The sequence below is a fragment of the Cololabis saira genome, chromosome 2 (genome assembly GCF_033807715.1).
Source record: "Cololabis saira isolate AMF1-May2022 chromosome 2, fColSai1.1, whole genome shotgun sequence".
NCBI lineage: Eukaryota > Metazoa > Chordata > Actinopteri > Beloniformes > Belonidae > Cololabis > Cololabis saira.
Window position 1 is genome coordinate 12772228 of NC_084588.1, and position 23804 is coordinate 12796031.

The window sequence follows — 23804 nt, forward strand, 5'->3', positions numbered from 1 at the left end:
CACACACACAGTTTTGTTTGGACCAGGTGCTGCAGATTGTCTCTCGTTGGTCTTTTACAATGCAGATGTGGAGCGTGTGGATGGGGCGACATCGGCTCGCACTTCAAACACATCGTATAATCAGATTAACTGGAATTTGCATGAAGATGAGCTGAGGTACAAAAAAAAGGAGAAAAAAAACTCCCACATCCATTGATGATGTAAAATCTGAGACTGATTTAAGTCAAGTTTTCTGCTGGAATAATGATGATTGTCAGCACGGTTTAACACCTCATCCACCCAGATGAAAATGTTTGTCACTAAAATAAAAGCTTCTCAACATATAAGTGACATTAATTACAGCTCATGAAGCCTGATCAGTAAGAAGGTAATCAATGAATGATACAAGGGTTGAGTTTTAATAATGTGTAAATTAACCTTTAAAAGGTTTGACACATTATGAAATATCTTTTCTATAAAGACGTTGTCACTACAGCTCGTTGTGCTAAAAGTAGGGAAGTAGTTAATGCCAGAGCTGACGGATGAACAGAGGAAGAAGGCGGGGACGGCCAGCACCTTCCAGAGCAGTCCTGCCCAGCGGCGGTGGGGGAGGGAGGGGACACGGCTGTGGTGGGACAGGGCGTGGACACGGTGGACGTCCCCGTGTTCAGGCCTGTGGAAGCAGAGCAGGATGACGTCATGGCCTCGTCCAGGGACGGGCTGCCCTTCAAGTACAGCCTGTGGGGGGAAGAGTACACACAAGCGGGAGTTACGTTTCCATCCAGAGAAGTGCAGGTACTCAGCTCTCATGACCAATATCACACACTGATGCAGCTTGTACATGTTTTAAAGGATTAACATAATCATAAGATCTCTGTAGAACCATAATAATATCTGTCTTTCTTAAATGTTAAATATAAATAATGGTCAACTAACTCCTTACTATTTAAATTTATTTTCAGTTCTTTGTTTTAGCCCCAATTCAGACAAAAAAGACCCATCTCAAGGAAATTTACAATAATTTACAATCCAATCCTTTTCCAAATCAGCGTTGTTGACTTGGTCCAACTCTTTCCAACAGACCAGACTCACAACTCACATCATTTTTTTTCTTCTTTTACTATCTAGTCATCTATCAGCTGGAAGGTTGCTGGTTCAATCCTCAACTTCCCCGGGTCACATGATGAAACTCTAGTCGGATACTGAACCCCACGTTACACTGGTGTCAGCTAACTCAGCTAACTCAACGTGATCATGAGCATTAACACAAATGTTTCTGATCATTTTTTTTTGTTTTTCTTAGTCCTCTTTCTTCTCTAAGCTCATTCACGTAAATCATTTTAATTATGGACGTTACATTCAGACTAAAAGGATGTACTGTACCTTCTTTCAAATCACGTAGGTTTTATTTTTCATGCTTGTTTTTTAACCTCTCCCGCTGTTTCCACACAGTCTGGGCGGAGTGGGAACAGTTATCTAGCGGCCTGCACCCAGCAGTTACGCAGCTTCACAATCATCATTTAGTGTCCCAAAGGTTGTTTTTCATGTTTTTTAATTGACATCATTTATCTTATGAAACACCGGGAGGGAGAGAATCGGTGTGTGTGTGTACACGTGTACCTCGTCTGGGTGAGAAAAGCCAGAGAGTACGCACAAAGCCCCCGTTACCATGCCAACCCGGGTGGGAACAATTAGAAGTGATGACAGCCGCCCACCTGTGTCCCCTGACTAAGCAGCCTGGAACTAACGGAGCATTCAGACCCTCCTGCAGCACAGTTAGGGGCTGACGTGTAAAAGCACGGGGAAACATGAAACACTCAGTTCACACGGTAGCGGCGGTGCGAAGACGGAACAGGAGGTGTTTTAATTTGATGTTGCTGAAGAGTTTAGATAAAAACTTGTGACTCGACTCGATCAAAGTTCAGAGGTGTCAAGTAACGAAGTACAAATACTTCGTTACCTTACTTAAGTAGAAATTTTGGTTATCTATACTTCACTGGAGTAATTATTTTTCAGACGACTTTTTAAGATAAGATAAGATACGATAAGATAAACCTTTAATAGTCCCACAGAGGGGAAATTTGCTTTTACTCCTTACATTTTCACACAATTATCTGTACTTTTTACTCCTTACATTTTAAAAACAGCCTCGTTACTCTATTTCATTTCGGCCTTTAAAAAAAAACGATCCAGTTAAATTGCTCCATCCGGATAGAGTGAATTTGGTTGTGGTTGTTTCAGATGTTCTTGTCCAGTTTTGTTCTTACATCCGTTCCCTCAGATTCCTGCAACTAAACTTGGATGTACATTCCAATAAAGCTTAGGATAAATGATAACATGCCTCTGAAGTTTGACTTTTTGCACCATCACAATACTTATAGGCAGCTAGTCATCATATCTGCTGCTCTCTGAAACACATGTTAATGCTCAATAGTACACATATATGGTTCTTTAATATATTTGCATTATACTAAGATGCATTCATTTTCAATGGCTTTTGTCCTTAATGGCTTTTTTCCCCCTTACATAACTTTTATTTTTATACTTTAAGTAGTTTTAAAACCAGTACTTTTATACTTTACTTGAGTAAAAAACTTGAGTTGATACTTCAACTTCTACAGGAGTATTTTTAAACTCTAGTATCTATACTTCTACCTGAGTAATGAATGTGAATACTTTTGACACCTCTGTCAAAGTTTAAATGCGAGACGAACTGCAGAACCGCCAACAAATGGCAGCGTTTTCAAGACAAGTCATCAGTCTGGAAAAGAGACCTGATGTGAACAGAAATGTGTCAAAGCGTCAGCCTGAAGGCTCGACTCAGACTCTTCCCTTGTTTGGTAAAACCAGTACGTGTTTGTTCGGCTCAGAGCAGCATCTCAGCGTCATCACGCACCTGCCGGGTCCCCGCATGTCCCTGATCTCCACGTTGAGGAAGGGCAGGAAGGGGTTTCCACAGAAGGGACAGGTGGTGTTCAGGTTGGAGTCGTCTGCCGTCCAGCCGGCCATGATCTCCTCGTCGTACACCAGGCAGTCGCACGTCTTACAGCGAGAGCAGCTGGAGATCAGCAGCTGGAGGGAGATGACACGTACACATGCAGAGCTGCGTTTAGCAGCAGATCCTGGACGCGGTCAGCTGACACGTGTACCGAGGATGCAAACGGAACAAGTCCTTTCACGTCAGTTCAACAGCCACATGTTGTTTGTTACACGATGTGCTCCGCTGACAACATCTTATAACGTTTTTCTACTGAATGTTTCTTTCCTTTTTTCTTGGTTAAAACAATATATGGTATGATCTTTTTGAAAGCTGCCATGTACAGTCTATTAAGTAGTATATCATTGTACCCAAAGTAGGAAAAATTAAAAAAAAAAGTAATACAAAATACAGAATGTACACAGGAAACACAGGACTGTCTCAGAAAATTTGAATATTGTGATAAAGTTCTTTATTTTCTGTAATGCAATAAAAAATTAAAAATTTCATACATTCTAGATTCATTACAAATCGACTGAAATATTGCAAGCCTTTTATTATTTTAATATTGCTGATTATGGCTTACAGATTAAGATTAAGATTCCCAGAATATTCAAATTTTTTGAGATAGGATATATTTCTTAAGCTGTAAGCCATGATCAGCAATATTAAAATAATAAAAGGCTTGCAATATTTCAGTTGATTTGTAATGAATCCAGAATGTATGACATTTTTGTTTTTGTAATTGCATTACAGAAAATCACAATATTCTAATTTTCTGAGACAGTCCTGTATATATATATATATATATATATATATATATATATATATATATATATATATATATATATATATATATATATATATATATATATATATACATATATATATATATATACATATGTATATGTTGAACCCAAATGGCTACAACCTTTCCAACCGGTTCTGCTGAAGGTTTGATTGGATCAAAAATGAGGAATTAAAGTTAAGCGAGCTCTTTCATTTATTGTGAGTTATCGTTGTTATCGTAACATTATTCGCAAACAAGTCATCAGCCAGGGTTCAGTGAAACGTGTCCACCAGCGGCAGGTGAGTAAAGCGTCCTGCTCAGTTCTGCTCTGTTGTTTGTCGTGTTGCGGTTTTACCTCCATGGCGTAGTTGTTGAAGATGCTGGTGTTGCTTGTGTAGCGTGAAGAGCTCAGCTCTGACTTGTCTGGTAGCTGGAAGGCGGGTGGAGAGACGACGCATCCTGCAGAGATGATCAGAGCATGTGACACAGCGCTCACCGATCAATTTGTAGAAACAATCGACACTGATCAAACAGTGTTAGCAGTATGATGTTTGAAGGAATTAAAGAAAGAAATCAATATTGAATGAGAAGTAATAGTGCTCAGAAAATCAAATCCCTCTGTTTTGTCAGCTTGACTTGGTAAAATAAAGACTTGTGTGAGAACTGAAGGTGGGGGTTACCGGGCAGCAGGGACGTGGGTCTCCCGAGGCTGCAGCCGGCCGTGGGGCTCTGCAGCCGGCTGTGGAGGGGGCTGCGTCTGGGGCTCCTGCGGGGCCGTGAGGGGCCGTTGTTCTGTGGAGACACCAACGAATACCTCGACTCCCCTCCGCCTTCTTCATCCAGCAGGGAGGAGCAGTCTGGATCTCCGACATCGAGGGAGCAAACGCTCAGACGGTCCCCGTTACTGTCCTGGGAGGACAGACGAGAAGAGGAAGGCAGGTCGATGAGGCTTCTGCTCAGGAGAAGAACGTTAACATTCACTAACACGTAACTGTCAGGGTCTCTGGGTATAGTTGTGTTTTTGTCCTTTAGTTTCCTCTTTACTTGAGTCCATATCTTATTTCTAAAGTAGTTTTCTTTTCTAGTTCGTTGTTCTTCCTGTTGTTACTTTCACCGGGGCCATTTTTGGAAGGCACTGAAGAATACAAACATTACACAATCTACATACTTCAAAATACACCAGTGTGCTACTTTAGGAAAACCTAAAGAATACTGTACAGCTCACAACCACAGCCTTACAACACTGAAAAATAAGAGACAACAATCCTTGATGCTACTGTTTACTTCTGCTTTACAAAACCGAAACTGACCTCAAATGCTGAAACACGTGACAAAATATTCCACCTCTACGGTGATGTACGGTGTTAGATGCAACAGATGGTTTTTATTAGAGATGGTTGTTATTTTAGAATTAATCTAATTTTCTTTCTCCTTATCTTCTTTAGGTTTTTTAACAGGGCTTTTTAAAACATATTGCCTGCTGATGCTGTGTGTGATGTCATCACTTCAGTTGTTGAAACTAAACTCTAATACATTACACACAAAACTATCCAACAGTTTCTCTCCACATGTTTAATTTAAGTTATATTTTTACGTTTTACGTTCAATTGACGAAACAATATTAAATTCCATTCAGTCAATCAGCAACAATGTAATGTGTACTACTTACTGTGTAGTAAGTATTAAGCAGTTTTTTAAACTGATTTAGTGATAACAAATGTTTTGATTTGTGTTAGTCATCACATTGATCTTTATAAACACTGTCTGATTTTCTTTATTCTCTTCCAGATCATTGTCTCTCTGCAGATTTAGATCTTGTTAGTTTTATCTTTTTGGAGTTTGTCTTTTCTGTTGTCACTCTACAAGTCTTCCAGGGCTTACCAAACGTTATCAGGATAGTTGGATGCTTTTTACACAAAAATACGAGCCGACTCAGAGCCACCAGATGGCAGCAGAACTGAACAGGACAGTGAAAGTCCATGAGTACAACAAACCTCTGTTAAAATAGGGCAAGTGACAGGTAGCTAAAGTGTCCAGTCAGGGTACGTCATGCTAAACAGTTTAGCTGATTTTACTAAAAACGAAAGAGCAACTGTTTTGCATTTATGCTGCTATTTTGTGAAATATACAGTTCAGATGTTTCAGTAAAGGTTCAATATTAATATTCATTGTTTAAAACTCAATTTTTTTGTAAGATGTATGTAATAAGGTCTATTTTCTGGTAAAGTCAATGAGTCAAACTGCGTTTCAGCCATCATTTTCTCTGAAGTTTTAGATACCTTTCAGATAAAAGTCTAAATACATTGAGCATTTTTTCTTTTTATATTCAAGTAAAACAGAACCATAAGTCTTAAAATCCATCAGCAGTCGCTCAACAATGAGATTCATAACGCAGACTCACAACACTACTGTTGTTGTTGCCAAACTCAGATATCACGACAAACTCTAAAAACAGGTTCACAGGCCAATAAGACAGCACTTCTTAAATAAACCTGTACGTTGATGCAGCTCAGAAAGGAGCCTCTGTACCTTGGTGGGTGTTGTGTAGGTGGCGAGACGAGAATACCAGCGGCTGGCTTTCTCCGCCACGCCCTTCCCAGCGGAGAAGACACTGGTCTTGAACACGTCCAGCGTTGGCGTGAGCAGGGTGTCCAGAGCAAAAGCGGACGAGGACGGTGACGGCGACGCCAGACTGATGCCGTCAGCCTTCTCCCTGAGCGGGCTGGGCCGGGGGCTGGGACTGGAGCTCTGGCAGGACGGTGACGACCACAGGCGCTGCCGCGAGATGGGCTGGGAGGAGGAGGCCTGGTGAAAGGTGCGGGAGCGCGGCATCCCTCCTGTCCTGACGGGGGAGGCGTGAGGCAGGCTGGATCTGCGCAGGGCGGGGATGGAGGGCGGGTGCAGCAGCAGAGGGCTGGTCGGGTCCTGCAGGTCCATGCTGGGCGTGCGGCTGCTCAGCGGGCTGTCCATCTGGTTCATGTACAGCTCGATCTCCCTGGCCAGGTTCCTTCGAGCGCTGGGCGTACTGGCCTCGTCCCCATCTGGATACTGATCAGCATCTCGTTGCTCAGACTTTGTCTCTGCTGCCAGGAGAGAAAGCGGGTCGAAGCCCGTTTCGATGCCTGTGCGCTTGATTGCGCCTTTGGACGCCGCGGCGGCCGCTGCTCCGTAGCTGGCGCTGGCTTTAACACGTTGCTTATGAAGTTTGGCTCCAGTGGCGGGTTTGTCTGAATCCAGATCCTCCAAGTCAAAGATTGCGTCGGGATTATTCCTCTCCTCATCACTGGAGTCCAGCTCCTCCACTTCCTCTTCCACGTCCCTGTGTTCACTCCTGCGCGTGTTCGTCTTAGCAGCTAATCCCTCTAACCCACCGAGAGGCACAGTATGAAACCTTTCACTCTCGCTGTGACTGGCACAGGAGAGGATTTTGGCGTCTGCACCTAAATGCCCAGCGATCTTCTCCGGGTCTGTTTCCGCCTGGCTCATGGCGAGGCCGAGGACGGTGTGACCGCTGCCGCTGCTGCACACGGTGTCTCCGCTCAGGCGCCGCCGCCGCCCGCCCTGCCAGTCCAGAGCGGAGCCGCTGCCCGAGCTGCCCACCACCTCCTCCAGAGCACTCCTGTGTCTCCTGAGCAAACTGTTGTTGTGAACCTCAGCGATCTCATCCAGTGAGGTGGTGAAGAGGAGACCTGCGACGTGGCCTGACGGAGCAGGGAGGAGAAAATGAAAAATTATTTTCATGAAAGAGAAAAAGAGATGGGATGACATCTTTGGGTATTTTACGCACTATAAGGCGCACCTAAAAGCCTTTAATTTTCTCAAAAACCGGCAGTGCGCCTTATAATGCAGTGCGCCTTATATATGATCATTACGGTAATTTCTGTTACTGTAGTCAGGGGGATTGTGGGTAATGTAGTTGGTGTCGCCGAAGTAACGGCGCTAAAAACGTCAGGAACCATCACAGACGTTCAAGACAACAGCAGCAACGCTGACTCGCATAATGGCGACTTTGACGAGACGGAGCAAAGCTGGTTTTTATTTGTTAATTAAGTTTGACATACGGTACTTTTCTTTTTGGATTTTTTTTTTTTTGCATTTGCTGTAGGATTTTGTAGTAAGGTATTTTACCATATATTTAGTGCGCCTTATAATGCGGTGCGCCTTATATATGGAAAAGGTTTCTAAATACGCCATTCATTGAAGGTGCGCCTTATAATGCGGAAAATACGGTAGGTTTCCTGTTGGCTTTCTGTAGCAGTAATGAAAGAAATATGGATTAATTAACAGTGCAAAAGATGATAAACTGTTTAAAATATCAGTGGAACGAATTTCAAGAGGAAATACTACAGAAAAAGTTCTTTTGAATAAGCCACTGATGGCAGGGGCGAGCTAAAACTGAAGTCTTTTTAACAACTTAAAATATATTCAGCTCTTTAAACTTCAACTTTATCTGCAAAAGAAATTATGCTTTGAATTTATTATAGCGGGGGGGGGGGGGGGGGGTTTCTGCCCATTTCTGATCTACTTCGTCTCTACGGCAACAGCAGCCAAAGATCACAGGAGCTAACTACCAAAGTAAAACAAAGAGGCAAAACTGAAATTATTAAAACTTTTTTGACACAAGTGGAGGTAAAGCGAGTCTTTATGTTGAGAGCATCTCCTGAGTTCATGGGCACCGACCTGCACTGGCTGAGCTCTTGGGTTTGCAGGAGGAATCATCGTACGGATAACTGCTGCGAACAATCCCTCGTGGTCTGAAGGAGGAACTGATCTCCAGGTCCAGCTGAGGGAGGAAGTCCTTACTTCCCTTGGTACTATCTGTTTCTGACACTGAACACACAGAACAAATCATTCAAAAGGGGCCTTTTTTGGACATACTGTACATCTGTTCTCCACAAAAACAATGAATCATGTCAGGAAACATACAGATCAGGACAGAGGGAAGTGTTATGTCATGTTAAAGTTTATAAGGGTGTATTCAGAAACATGGTGTGACATCAGATCAGACAGACTACTGACAGGAGCTGCTGTCGCTCTCTTTCTTGTCATCTTTGTCCGGGGCGGAGTCCTGGGGTGCGGGCTCTCCTCTCCGAACCTCCTCCTTGGACAGGGAGTTATAACCCAGGTCTGACTGGTCTCCTGCAGAAACACACAAATAGGTGAAGGACAGACGATGTACACAAGAACGGAGAGAAAATATACAAACGAGTGATTTAAGGACAGATTTTCAGGACAAAAACTTTTCTTTTTTTTCCATTATTTAATTAAAGTAATCATGGCAAGTGTTTTCCTGTAAAAACTAATTATAGCTTCACAGCACACTGTAAAAAGGTAAGGAGAGTAAACAAAAACAAGTACTGATGCGTTTCTTTTCTTTTATCTCCTGTTTTTGGGAGAAGAAGTCAGAAAACCCTGTGCTGGATAAAGGAATCGTCCTCGGGGCATCCAGAGATCTACAGTTGCTGTGCGAAAACAAAAATGCATTTTCCCAGCTGCTGATTAATCTGACTGCTAAGACTCGGGGCTGACTCTCCCATCTGTCTCTGGGTCTCCTGGCAACCAGCTGTCTGATGACTTGTTCTTCTCTTTCATCCTTCCCATGAACCTCTTGTACTGACACCTCTAAATAAAACATGAGGCTGCACGACGTGTCAGGGAAACGGTACGGGGCCACTTGTAACTGGTAGCAAAGAACAAAACTAATTCCAGGACGATGAACCACACAATGCACAAAAGAGCTTTATCTCTTCCGTGAATTCCCTCCATCGTGAATTCCCGCTGAGGTACGTTTCCTATTGATTAAAATTATACGAATAATCAAAAAGAGCGTGGAACGTAACCGCCCAGGGGAACAATTGAAAATAATGGAAAAGTGAGAGGAAGAGTGAATCGCAAAGGAGAAATGAGCAGCGGACTGGTTTTTGTGATCGAGGGATGACATAGTGGAGGAAGAACAAAAAGATTGAGAGTACAGAGACACAGAGAAGCAGAGACGAATGGAAGTTAGAAAATAAAAATGCTTCAAAAGCAGCTGAGTGGAGACAAATGGAAGCTGAGAGAGACTGGGGTGAATTGAGAGCGGTTTACCTGGGTGGAGAGCGGCTTCTCTGAGCTCAGAGCCCCCCCAGTGTGAGTGGGCCCCCCCGGGCCTGGCGCCCACGCCGCCACCCCCACGGCCGACTGCATGCAGGGGCAACACAGGCAGGGCCAGAGTGAAGGGCGGGGTTAGGGACAGAGCAGAGCAGAAACCACAGCCGCAAACACCACGGGCAGATAAGGGAGGTTCAAAACAGGTGCGAGGAGAGTGGAAAACAGGACGCAAAGGAAAGGAGGTGTAAAAGGAAGAGGGACATGAGGAGGAGGAGGAGGAGGAGGAGGAGGCCAGTCGGTGAGTGGAACAAATGAGAAAGAAGGACAAAATATGTCAACAACAGAAAAGAAAAAAGATGTAAAGGACATGGCTGCCTCATGAGATGGAGTGGAGCAGCAACATCTGAAGTGTACCTGTGCTAGATCTATCGTCAGTGGGTTCTACTTTGACGGAGTCAGAGGTGTAGGGGCCCTGCTCGGCCGGGTTAGTGTCGGCAGAACTATCCAGGCTGCCGTGACTCTCGGCGTCCAGGTCACTGCCATCTGCCCAAGAACAACAAAGGGTTAAAGAAAGATGTCTGCTGTTTCTGCTCCACCAGGGCTCAACTGCTCTCCTTCTGCTCCGTTTATCAAAATATATACAGTAGACTAAAAAAAGAAAAAGGCTGAATACTGATAGCGACTCTTTTGTGTATGTTTCTACAGGATTAATTTACATGATCCATCATCATTCTTCAAAAAGAAGCTGTTTAGAAGCTTCAAAAAGCACTTTCACAAACGGATCGAGATCCTAGCTGCTGCTGTGTTTACGTGAATATCTTTCGTTTAAATAAAGATGCTTTGTTGATGTAAAGATGCTTTGTTGATGTAAAGATGCTTTGTTAATGTAGAAATGCTTTGTTTACGTAAAGCTGCTTCTTTTACGTAAAGCTGCTTCTTTTACGTAAAGATGCTTCGATGCTTCGTTTCTGTGAAGATGTTTCATGTACGTAAAGATGCTTTGTTTCCGTAAAGATGCTTCGTTTGCGTGAAGATGCTTCGTTTGCGTGAAGATGATGCTTTGTCTGCGTGAAGATGCTTCGTTTAGGTAAAGCTGCTTCATTTACATAAAGATGTGTCATTTGCATAAAGATGCCTCACTGATGTAAAGATGCCTCGTTCATATAAAGATGTTCGGTTTGAATAAAGATGCTTCATTGACATAAATATGCTTTGTTTTACGTAAAGCTGCTTCGTTTACATACAGTAAAGTGCTTTGTTTATGCAGCGATGCTTCAGCTGCAGAGAGTAAACTTTAATCGCCTGAATCAATTTATCTAAACAAAGCTTTAAACTAAATGCTCTCCATGTAAAATAAAAGACAGATCATAAACTGCCTGATTTTTTACATCAAATGTATTTCAGTGAATATTGTTCATAATGACAGTTTCCACTCAGGTTGCTATTTTAGTAACTTAAAGCAAATGGATCAGCTGGTAACTGAACTGAGAATGCATAAATGTTTTACAGGAAGCTTGGTGTGTTTCAGACTGGATCGGTGCTCAACTATGGCGAGGCATCGGCTGGTCACCGGGAGAATCGAGCATCTTAAAAAAGCAGGGATTAGCAGGGCGGGATTAGCAGGCACTGCAGCTCACATGCAGGGGAGTTTTACATCAACACGTTGAGATAATTATCCTGTACAGTCTCACCTGTAATGCTACAGTTCATTCATTACACCGGGCTTATGCACGCTTCAACTCCCTACAGTTAAGAGGTTTTTATATGTTACATCTTGCCGCCCTCCCCACAAAAAAGTAACATTGGTGAAATGTAAAATGCTTTCAATTTCTGAAAAATGATATAAAAATGTTCAGAAGTCATGTTACACTCAGTGAAACACACTAAAGCTGCTCTTCAAATGGCATACTGTGTACACTCTGTACATACTGTGTACATATTGTGTCCCGCAGTCATCAATAGTATGTAGTATACCACCATAAAATTCTAAAACATTCGTTAGTTGTTTTCAGCTTTGGAAACTGGAGATTATACATGTTGCGAGCACGGTAACGGTGCAGTGCACTCTGGGATACAGCATGTGAGCTGAACTGTGAGGTGAAAATTGTTCCCCAAGTACCAAGATATGTGTGTGTGAAGGAAAGTATCACAGTTAAGGAAAACGACTAAAGATTGAATATGATGGCTCATTTTTTAAGCTCTTCTTGTCATCTCATCATCTAATGTTGCCTTAGTAACGCCCACATCTACATTCGTACATACATGAACTTTTATAATTTCCCTCCAGAGGCCAAAACCTTTATAAATTACAAAGAATTAAAAAAAAACTGCAATAAATTATTGAGTTTATTTGACGATTTTGCAGAAAGACAGAATGAACTAAGAATAAAAGCGCAGAGAAAACCCCTCCAAATCCTTTAAGCTTATTCACGGGTAGTGTGAAAAGTTATGTTATCATATTTAATACATTTATACAACAAATCTTAACTAAATCAAATGCCTTGTATCATTTAATCGCTCTATGAAATAATCCCACACTACACTGTTGAATTTTCTTTTTAGTTTATATTATATTTAACTGAAACTCTAAATTATTGATGATCAATCTAAATAAAGGTGTTGAGTTCAGCTGAAAATCTAATTTAAAAAAAAAATCCTAACATAAATAACAGAAAAATCGGATTTATTCACATTTGCTGCTATATTTTCTTTTATCTCCAGACACTGAGATAAAAAGTGTTGGTGACCTCAGGTACCTGACAGGGGGCTCTGGGTGAAGGGTGCATGTCGGCGTAGGGCCTGTTTGAACTGCGCCGTGGCCACAATGACATTTCTGAGCTTCATCCACAGGAAGTATCCTCCTCTGGTGCTGGAGGGCCACGTGCTCTCCAACACCGCCTGGAAACGGAGCAGAGGAGGGACAGCGTCAGGGGACGGACGTGACATGACTGGAAAAGAAAAGACCCCAGTGATGTTTTTATGTCTCAACGATCTCTCGCTGTAAAACGTACTTGTATTATTTCGATGAATAAATTACCGAACATGAAGAGACTCAGCTATGTGTGCATTACAGCCCCCAAACGTCATCCATTAAATTTTTAACAACACATTCAGATTCGAGTGAACTAAAAATGAACCAAACCCTGCTCCATATAAAACTGTCTTGAATTAATTTTTCATCAAAGGCAGAGAGAGCAGCAGTTTTAGGTCCAAAGAAACACTCGGCATCAGAGACCAAAAAAAAAAAAAAAAATGCCACTGCAGCTGTCAGCGACCAAGTCACGTTTGTCAGTCTCCGTTTGTCCCCAGAGCAGACTTCAGAAGTCTCCTGGGAGAAAAAAAACATGATTTGTATGCCAGAGACCAGAAGCAGGTTCATGTGGACGGCTGCTCTGGTGTGGAGGCTCTGAGGATTCACAACATCTGAAATGAGGCTGAAATGAGGTAACGAAAGGGCAATTTCTATTGGAAAAACTGCACTTAATGCTTATAAACACTCCTTTTCATGATGAATAATAAGGTTCTGACAGGAATAAAACAACTTTTTTCTCAGGCTGAAATCAGAAACATCTTAATGCCCCTGTGAACAATTTGAAATCTTTATATTCTAAATATCGGCCCTTATCTTAGGAAAATGTATTTAGCCATTTATCTGCTGACAGTTAGATGTCCAGCGAGGAGACAACCGTTTAGCACGATAAAGAGTGGCTGCTAACAGATGATGCTCTGTAAAGGAGGAGGAAAAATATCCTCCTGTTAACGCGTCTAGAGCTCGCGGATAAACACATCACTGATATTTACCCTGCTGATTCAAGCTTAGCATTCAGCATAGGACTATATTAATACCTTACCCCCCCCCCCCCCCCCCCAAACACACACACACCTTCACAATTCAAGACTCCAGACAACAATTCAGCACATAACTTCAATAAAACCTTAATGTTAATGTCTTACATTTTGATAATAAAGACAACAAATAAAGTGCTTACTTTAGAGCTTTTAAAGTGTTGTTTATTAACTCTTGGACAGACTGAGCCATTTATAACTTTCCATTCATCAGCTAAACTGAGCATTTATGTAGTTTAGTATTTCTCTGTCAGATATGAGCGGTATGAATCTTTGCTTCTCCTCAGTACTTTATTTCTTATCACAAACTTAAATTAGGAGGATTACAAGCCTGGCCAATGCCCAGTATTCAACAAAAGGTTCCTATCAAACTGACATCGTACCCAAACAATATAGAGTACAAACAAAATGATCATTCATGACAACAACACAGATGCTTTTCAGACTGTTCTGCTGTGATGCAGGAATTCTACTTGACTGGGTCTGTCTTAACCTTAGGATGTCATAACTTCTAAAATCAAACCATGTATGCACATAAACCAATCCTCCTCCATCTCATCCTTCATCTTCAAAATGGAACAAGCCTGTAAACGCACATCTGCAGCAGTGAGTGATGTCAGTGTAAGAATCCACCACCTTCAGCTCCCCAGAATTACATTTCTAAGATGAAATAAGACCCTCAAAGCCCATTTATCTAACCTTTACTGCAGCCTGGTCTCCTGGGAGACGGCTCCCTCATCAGCCAGTTCACAGCGATGCTCCCTGGACTCCCACATCAAGGACAGACTCCAACCACGACAGGAGCATGACTCACCCTGACACATCGTCATACAACCCTGGAAGTCAACTGCAAATGCCACCATTGTTTTCTTTTCATCCTTTCATGCAGAGGGTCTTCAGAGGCATCACTGTAGTCACAAATCTCTTTACCAACCATGGAGAAGATTGATAACTGTGGATTCAATCAATAATGAGGCTCCAAACAGTCTGCTTGTTACGCACAACTCCATTTTAAAAGCCATATTCATTCACGGCCTGATGTCCATGCAGAGTCATCTCGCCATCTGACCAACATCGTAACATTGTCAAACTGGACAGTTAAACAAAGCCCCCCTCTTTTTCACTTGATCTGATCTTAACTCCGACCCTGACAACAGACTAGTTTAGTTTCTGTAGACACTTTGTGCCGTCTGTCAGAGACGTAGCATCAGAGCATCTCCCTACCGCTCTGCAGACGACGCTGCGCGGGCTCCAGCTGATTTCACTCTGACTTCTTACCTAACTGGGACGACGTACGACTGGAAAGTAGTTCATATTAAAGTAAGACGACTCTCGGTGACAGAAGGTTCACACAAAATTCAAACGCTCAAGTTCAATATAAACTACAGCTAAATTAATCTAATACATATATACACACACACACACACACACACACACACACACACACACACACACACACACACACACACACACACACACACACACACACACACACACACACACACACACACAGGACTGTCTCAGAAAATTAGAATATTGTGATAAAGTCCTTTATTTTCTGTAATGCAATTAAAAAAACAAAAATGTCATACATTATGGATTCATTACAAATCAACTGAAATATTGCAAGCCTTTTATTATTTCAATATTGCTGATGTGGCTTATAGTTTAAGATTAAGATTCCCAGAATATTCTAATTTTTTGAGATAGGATATTTGAGTTTTCTTAAGCTGTAAGCCATGATCAGCAATATTAAAATAATAAAAGGCTTGCAATATTTCAGTTGATTTGTAATGAATCCAGAATGTATGACATTTTTGCATTACAGAAAATAAAGGACTTTATCACAATATTCTAATTTTCTGAGACAGTCCTGTATATATGCTGTTACCATCAGGACGGAGGTACAGGTACCGCCTCTGCAGGACCTCTCGGGCCCAAAGATCTTTTATACCCTCTATTAAAGCTCTGCTAAATAAATTATAGATGCATTATTAATTTCATAATCCACTAGGTTTGGTATGAAGCACTTAAGAATAATTGTGTTAAGTTATTGTATAGTTTTATACTATACTGCACTTAATCACGTTGTTAATCGTTCTACGTCGAATTCTCTTGTATATTGTTCTGTTTTTTGACCATGTATTCTGACTGCCACAGATGCAAAAAGAATTTCCGAAAGAACAATAAATTGAAACTAACTAACTAATATATATATGTTTCAGTTTTCTGGCATATTTGAATTTCAAAAAGCTGCTCGTTTTGTTATTATCACCACAATAAACAAGTGTGCGGGAGTTTTCTTTTTAAATTTGGCTGCAGCTTTCCTCCTCCGACGCACCTTTCTGCAAATCCGGTGTGCAAAAAGTTTTCTACTTCGGTTATTATCACCACAGAAATACGTTCAGAAATACGTTCTGATACAGGCACCTTGTTGTAGTAGCCGTAGGTGATGGCATTGGGGTGAACCCCCGCCTTCTTCATCTCAAAGAGGACCCTGACAGCAAGGACGGGCTGTCCGTACTGCCCACACAGCTGCATCAGCACCCGGTAGCAGACCTGGGAGAAAACATGAGCCAATGTTTAGGCAGAAACAGCAATCTAAACAGAAATCTAAATCAAAGTCCAAACAGTCCAAACTCAAATCCAGTTGAGCGAACAGTTGTTCGGGGGAGACCTGTACCTCATCAGGAGGTTGCAGCTTCTTTGCCTGCATCTTCCTGAGCACGTCGTAGGCGGTGCGAAGCGCCCGGACCTTGGAGTGACAGACCTTCACGTAAGCTGGCAGACAGATGAACCACAGGCCGTAGCAGTGCCGGAGCAGGCACTTGGACCACAGCTGGGGGATGGACGAGTACTTCTTGGCTATCTTCTGGGCTGATTTGATCTCCTGTGGACAAAAATTTACAGTTCATTTATTTATTTTCGATGAACAATTAAGGCTATTTAAGGCAGTACAGCGCATGAGATAAATCCACATCACAGACGCTGCTGCTTTCATCAGCCTCATCACAAAAGGTGATAATAATGATAATTAAATCTAATAATTAGTCTTGTCCCGATTGATCGGCCGCCCGATCGATCAGGTCAAATCACGGCATTTTCAAAACATAGGTATCGGCCTAAAAAGTATCGGGACATACCTAGTTATACATGTTTTTAATATATATTAAATCGTTTTATATATCGTTGCATTTAACGTCACTTCCGGCCAGCGGGCGGCGTCACTTCCGGCCGGAAGTGACGAAGTAAGCGAAACTAACAAGGTTTACATGTTTGAATTGTTCCTATTCATTTCATGCCATTCAGAATGTTGCACTAAGGTTAAGCCAAAAAGTATTTTAATTTTCTTGTGTTTGTGAGTTTGACTGGATGTCATTCAACTACCTCTTTTGAAGTTAAATTTATTTATTTTTGTTATTGCACTATTCAGCACTTTTTGTTTTAGTTTACAATCTCATGTTTTTACATTTTGTGGCACCAGTGCTGATAAGCTTTGTTGAAATATATGTCCATGTTGTTCTCCAATGGACAATAAAAGAAACTTGAAAATTGAGTTTTAGTCCTCTTTTTTTTTTTTTTTTAATTCATTGCCAAAATGTATCTGATCGGGAAAAAGTATCGGAAATGTATCGGAGCCAAAAAAAAGTGATCGGATCGGGAAAAATCGGGATCGGCAGATACTCAAACTCAAATGATCGGGATCAGATCGGGAGTTAAAAAATCCTGATCGGGACAACCCTAGTTTATTTATTTATTTTTGATGAACAATTAAGGCTATTTAAGGCAGTACAGCGTATGAGATAAATCCACATCACAGACGCTGCTGCTTTCATCAGCCTCGTCACAAAAGATAATAATAATGATAATTAAATCTAATAATCCTAAACAAGATTTACAGGGGTTTGGTTTTGATGTTAAACCGACCATCCGGACTGTAACTTGTAACTTCTCCTTATGTATAATGAGTATTCATGCAGTCTGAATTGTGCTTTATGCCGCTGGTCTACATGTTGAGCTCTGAGCTCGGCCTGCAGCGGCTGTCCGGCAACACTGGTCACTGTTGTGCTGACCTGCTTGGTGCGTCTGAACATGGGGGCGGGGCTGGTGGGACAGCTGTGCCTGGCAGCGAGGCGGGAGCGGGGCGTCCGCAGGCCCTCCATGGGGTCAAACAAGTCCAGACTCAACACTGGGAAACCATCGTACCTAACAGACACCGCACAAACACACGTTAGTCACAGAGAGCATGGGGTTCTTCTTCTGTAATCCCATACAAACAAACTTTACACACTTGTTATCAGCTTGTTTATGCATTTATTTAGTTCCTGTTCTACACTGGGAGGCAGTCACCAAGGACGCTGCCAGGTGAGCTGATGCTCTCCCTGATGAAGGGACTGTCAAACATCTGGACTGTCACTGATAATATTCCACGTCTGACTGAAAACAGATTATATCACATACTGCTAAAACATGCCCTCGACTTCAGATTCACATGTTATTTAAACCATTTTGTGTCATCAAAGTGAGCAGGTAATGAAATGAAAGCAGAGCTTTGATCCACACAGTCCACAAAAGAGACCTGATCTCCTGCTGGTCCTCAGTAACCGGCTTTCACGGTCATTTACAGAACATTTTATTATTTTCTCCCTCCTCTTTGGACATTTTTTTATATATAGTATTTTTTTTCCACTTCCTTCCTTAGTTTTCTTCAAGTGTGACTCATTAGTTGATCCCCTTTAATCCACACTATGATGTGAAAAATGTCACAGTCCTATTTGACTTCAGTGGTTTATTCCTCATGTCTGAACTCTGTGTATAATCTTTGCTCTCCTGCTGTAAATCACCTGTTTCACCTGCGTGCCTAGACCTGTTCAACTTGTGTTGTTTTTTTCCCTTTTTTGCATGCCATCTGAATCTTCTATATGAGGCAGAAAAAAGGCACTAAGGAGCACATTCCTATCGAAAGATATAAGTGATTTATTTTCTGAATCAGTTGAGCGATTAAACCTGCTACCTGCCTGTGTGTTTACCTATTCCCCCTTTATAAAAGTGGATAAATAAACTAAGTGAAAATCTTACAAATATGACCAAACTGTATCATACGGAGCGTTAAACAGCAGAATTGTTCATCTATTCTGCCGTCAGACACTAAAGCAGTTTGCACCTGTAACACAGCGGGTGCTCCTCTCCCTCTGGCAGAGGGGGCAGCTCTGGAGGTGTGATGAAGACTGTGTGCTCACTGCGCTGGGATTCATCAATCTCTATCAGCCTGGTCTCCTCCTGCCTGTCGCCGTCCACCTGCAGAACAGAGCGTACAAACACGCACAGAGATGTTGTTACCGCGGTCCCCTGACCCCCCATCTATCACAGCTGACAGAGGCAGGGAGAGCCTGACATATATCAGGTCAGAATGCTCTGTAATACATATTTCACTGTGGATTTAGGGGAGTTGGAGGGGAAAAAAAAAGTTATTCTCTTCACTGAAGCGCAGTTTTGCAAACAGCCTTTCAATTGTTAGTCTAACAACCAGATCTTCACAGAACGAGTTGGGAGAGTTGAAGGAGGATGACCTAGATTCCTCCAGAGAACTTGCTCCCCTTTTTCTGCTTTTTTTCTCTCTCTCTGAAATAAACCCTCTACCTCTGCAGCCTGATATCTGACAGAACAAGTCACGTACAAATACACAGTACAAGACATCGAGCTACAGGATATGGGAACGACAAACACATTTACAACGACTGCAGCTTCACGACTTATGAAGGAAAAAAATAAAGCAGGATAGTTATTTTTCCTGCTCTGCCAACGCCACCATCATCATGGTGTTGATATTAATGAGCAGCTCCCAGCATGCAGCAGTGAAAGCCAAGGGTGGGGGCTCCAGAACAAGCTGACAGGGTGAGGTACACAATGATTTCATCCCCTCCGTAGGTTGATGCTCAAGCTCTGCTGCAGTTTTCATTTCACCCCAAAACCAGATCAAATTCTAATCTAATTGTAGCTAATTTAAATCCAGTACGATATAATCCAGAATCGGATTTCAGATCGGTTCATCTTTAATTCATAAAGCGCCAAATCACTAATCGCCAATCTGAAGCAACTTTTCAAATTAGTCCAATTAATGCACAGCCAATTAAAAAATGACTGCCGAGCTAAGGAGGATCAGGCTGCACAAACATTTCAACTTATACAGTTACTGTTGTGACTGAACAGCAGGTTAAAGGATAAACCCACAGGCTCGTTTGCTGCTCTTATTAGAGCAGATTAAGTTATCTAACACTCAACGCAAATATGCAAGTTTAACCAACTCCAAACCCTCTGAACCATAAACCATTATCAAGATGCACGGGGTGTTTTATGCCTATGAGTAAATACTTTGAAGCCTGCCTCATCTCAGCTAGTGAATACCCTCAACTAAAGGAAATTCTCCATCTACTTAAATACCAAGATAATTGGCTAATAACAGTAGCTCTGCTTAAAGCACCACACAGATTTTTATTATGTTAAAATCCATCCAACCATCCATTGGCCAGTCTATTGCAGAACCACGCATTTCAATTAATCTGACATCCATGTTTCTGAACTGTGGGAGGAAACCAGAGTATCCAGAGATAACCTAAAAGCACAGGGGGAACATGCAAACTCCACACAGATAATCTCCTGCAGGGATTTGAAGCAGGAAAACCTTCTAGCTGTGAGGCAACAGCAGTAACCAGGCAGTTACTGTGATGCACTTCATGTTAAAATATATGTTTTAATTTCATTTGAAGCAATATTGAATTTCTTTCAGGAAAGTTTTCGTGGCCTCCCATCTCTACTACCAACAAAAACTACCCAGAGTAACTCTGAACGCCCGTCCTGGACGTCTCCTGACGTGGACGTCGTGGCAGAGGCGTCTAACAGATACAAGAAAGACTGAGACAAGAAAAAAAGAGTGACCGAGCAAAGGACTGACTGATCATTAAAACCGAAAACTACAGGAGGCAAATGCTGGTCAATCAAGCTCCATAAAGCCCATTTTCCGATGTACACCTCTTCATTAGTTCCTCAGACTGGACGAGACTCCCTGGTCGCCAGGAGACTGGCTAGTACTCCTAAAATAAATGCCTGAGAGAGTCAGGAGGGCTTTTAAGGATTAACTGAAATTACATCCACAGTTTTGTTGTGGTCCGTTCGTGCATGTCTGCAAACGTCTCTGAAAATAAAAGGCTCCGTTGGGCATTAAAAACTAAAATAAGAGTACTGCATTGACCATTACAGAGAGATCAGTAGGTTAATTGTTTAGCCTGAGTGAATAGACTCAATGAATCCACATTTGTGCACTGAGGTTATTTTCTCAAAAACAACATCTCTGCAGAGTAATCTTCACAGTAATATATCTAGGTCTTCAATACTATGTTTATAATGGGAATTTTTTTGAAAATGTTCTCAAGAGGTGAATAATTTATCTCCAACCTTTGCAGCCACTTCAAGTTAATAGACTGGAAACATTGATCAGTCGCTGTACCATGTTATTACATTAATGTGCTTTAATCACAAGGTATCAAGGTAAAGTCCTCTGTTCTTTAAAAGGCTCTTATGTTAATTAAGTCTCCAAGTTTGATACAAGGCAGTTACAAGCTTGAACTCACCTCTGCCGGACCATTAAATTACTGTTCAACTGAATTTTTAAGAGTGGATTTCCTGCTGTGATTTGTTTGACTTTCCTGCCGTTGTAAAACAAAATGACGACGATAACACTTAACGTGATCTATTACTGCCACAAATTAGGTTTGGATTTAAGGCACACACTTTACAGCTGCGATGTTGTTGAGGGAGGCAGCCCGATAGGACGATTTGTGAGTCCTACAGTAGAAGGACTGAGATTTAAAGTGAGTCCAAATGAGAAAAAAAGAAAAGAAAATCAGCAGTCACGGTGGCAGACGTAATAAATTACAAGGTGCTTGATTACAGGCAGTAGCAGCACAGGGAGGGATTTTATTGACATTGGAGAGGAGGGAGGAGAGACTGCTGCTTAAAGCTTATAATTTAGTCTAGTTAGCCTGATTATAATTCAACTGTGATAACGACTTTAGTGAAACCTGAAGTGTGGGGGTGTCTGTTCTTTGGGGCTGTTAAAGAAAGCGCTCCTCTTTTATCTAATAAAGTCTAACACAATGTTTCTCTGAACTCATTTTCAAACAGGCAGAGCACAAACCAGCCGAGACGTTGGCCCCCAAAGATGAATCCGATGCACTTCTCTGTAAAATGTTCTGATCTGATATCAGGCACGAGTACCGTCCTCAGCTCTGCTCCATCACCCTTCACAAGCAAAATACTTCACCTCTTTGCTTTTGTTAGTATACGACAACATAATGGAAACAACGGAGACAGTCATTTATTTGCGGGGTTCCACGTTCTTCTGTCTCATCTGCCATCTGGAATGTTTGAGGCTTAAAGGAAAACTTTCCTCAGTCTCAGAGAGGAATGTGTGAAATATGAACTGAAGTGCTGTCAGTGATTTGGATGCAGAGGATCTCTGGAACAAACGGCTTTTTTAAGGACTTAAGAGCCAACTGCGTTATAATGTGAGCTTCTGGTTCCTGTCAGCGGTGAAGCATCTGCTTATTACTGTCAAAGCTTAAATCTAGGTGTGTTTGTGAACTGGTCTGCATTAGTCTTGAGTCTGTGAGTGCTTTTTTTTTTAAGTTGATTGTCTAAAACACATAGGGCCTGATTTACTAAAGGTTTGCGTGTGTAAAAACGTGTGCAAACTTGACATCACCCGCAAACCAATGTGCCAGCTGATCTACTAACAGTGTGCAAAGAGGACTGCGCCTCTCAAATGAGCAAAATAGCACACGCTGTTCATTTAGTACTTTTGCCCTGATGAATAATCAATATGGGGCGTACCCGCCAGAAATCGCTAAATACTGGGAGGGGAAAATGCAAATATGCATTTACCACGCGCAATGAGATTTACCAAGCCTGAAAGTTTTTGCGGGGATTGTGATTGCGTCTGTATTTAATACGTTCGAAAGGAAGGTGCTAATCTCCACATGCAAAAGAAGAAACATTTTATTTGAATGTTAAATTGAGTATTATTTAGCAAAAGGTTGCCACAGGAGGCACCTTCATTTTTTTATTTGTGATAATAAATAAATCACGTGTTTTCATGGAGAAAAAAGTGTTTAGCGTCCAGTTTTGTGTTAATGATTCATGTTTAAATGCGCTCATGGATTCCACAATAGTCATACTTTCCCACAATCACAGTCACAGATAACAAACATCGGGTGAATGGTTATTGATGTCATTAATTAATAGCCTGCTTACTGTGTTGTCTTCCATAATATTTGTAAATATATATAATATAAACTCCTAAGTGTGTGTTTGTGTGAGTGTGTATATATAAATATATTGAAGTGTCAGTGTGTTGTTTTTTTTCTTGGTCTACTTATCATTGAATATACGAGGGGGTGCTTTTCACGGCAGGGGTGCTGAATACGGCAACAATTTGCCTCTTCCACTAATATCTCTAACTCCAACTCGTCAAATTTCATTCTGCGCTCGCAAACCGTAAGACGTGCAACACCTCATTTAAATACTGCGGTTTGCACCTGTTATCAATTGCGCACGCAATCTTAGTTGATCACCCGCAAAACACACAACAACAGCACATGCAAACTTTTTCAGTGCACACGCAATTTAGTACTCTTTATTTAGGATCTTAGTAAATCGGGCCCATAATGTCATTCATCACCTGATGAAGTGGTCCACAGAGACTGCAGACGGCTGTGATGGTGAAGGAGCGATTAGACTGAAAAGCAGCTCTTATCTCCATAAAAAGTCCAGACAGGTGGTACGACAGCGTCTGCTTTGCGTCTGGGTGCGCTGAATGAACTGAAGTTGAAATAAGGTGATATTACTACTCTACCATATTCAACTAAAACTTCCCCTGACTTCAGAGATATTTTAACAATAATCCATACATCTATCATCCATACAAGCCTATTCCTGTTGAGGATCCCAAGGATCTGCTGGAGTCCACCCCGGCTCTCCTCAGGTGAAAAGCACAACCAGGTACTAACGCTTCAGCTCCTGGTGCTGCACAGCACCACCTTCAAACCACAACTTGCCCTTTTACAC

At 41.8% G+C, this 23804-nt stretch overlaps 1 protein-coding gene across 10 annotated transcripts in view; it reads right to left on the bottom strand.

Moving 5' to 3' along the window:
• The window catches only part of LOC133458284 (C-myc promoter-binding protein-like), a 99853-nt gene that overhangs the window by 12557 nt on the left and 63492 nt on the right, over positions 1–23804 (bottom strand). For 4 of the 10 annotated variants that reach the window (XM_061738083.1, XM_061738055.1, XM_061738100.1 and 1 more), the window contains 13 exons: positions 18847–18980; positions 17756–17888; positions 16366–16572; positions 16113–16241; positions 12593–12734; positions 10251–10379; positions 8766–8885; positions 8427–8576; positions 6276–7447; positions 4427–4655; positions 4102–4205; positions 2876–3051; positions 556–717 (listed from right to left, as the gene is read on the bottom strand). In XM_061738083.1, coding sequence (XP_061594067.1) covers positions 556–717; positions 2876–3051; positions 4102–4205; positions 4427–4655; positions 6276–7447; positions 8427–8576; positions 8766–8885; positions 10251–10379; positions 12593–12734; positions 16113–16241; positions 16366–16572; positions 17756–17888; positions 18847–18980 — 2987 coding nt within the window. Of the gene's footprint in view, positions 1–555; positions 718–2875; positions 3052–4101; positions 4206–4426; positions 4656–6275; positions 7448–8426; positions 8577–8765; positions 8886–9833; positions 9927–10250; positions 10380–12592; positions 12735–16112; positions 16242–16365; positions 16573–17755; positions 17889–18846; positions 18981–23804 lie in introns of all 10 variants that reach the window. The other 6 variants (XM_061738037.1, XM_061738028.1, XM_061738019.1 and 3 more) reach the window with 2 other exon arrangements.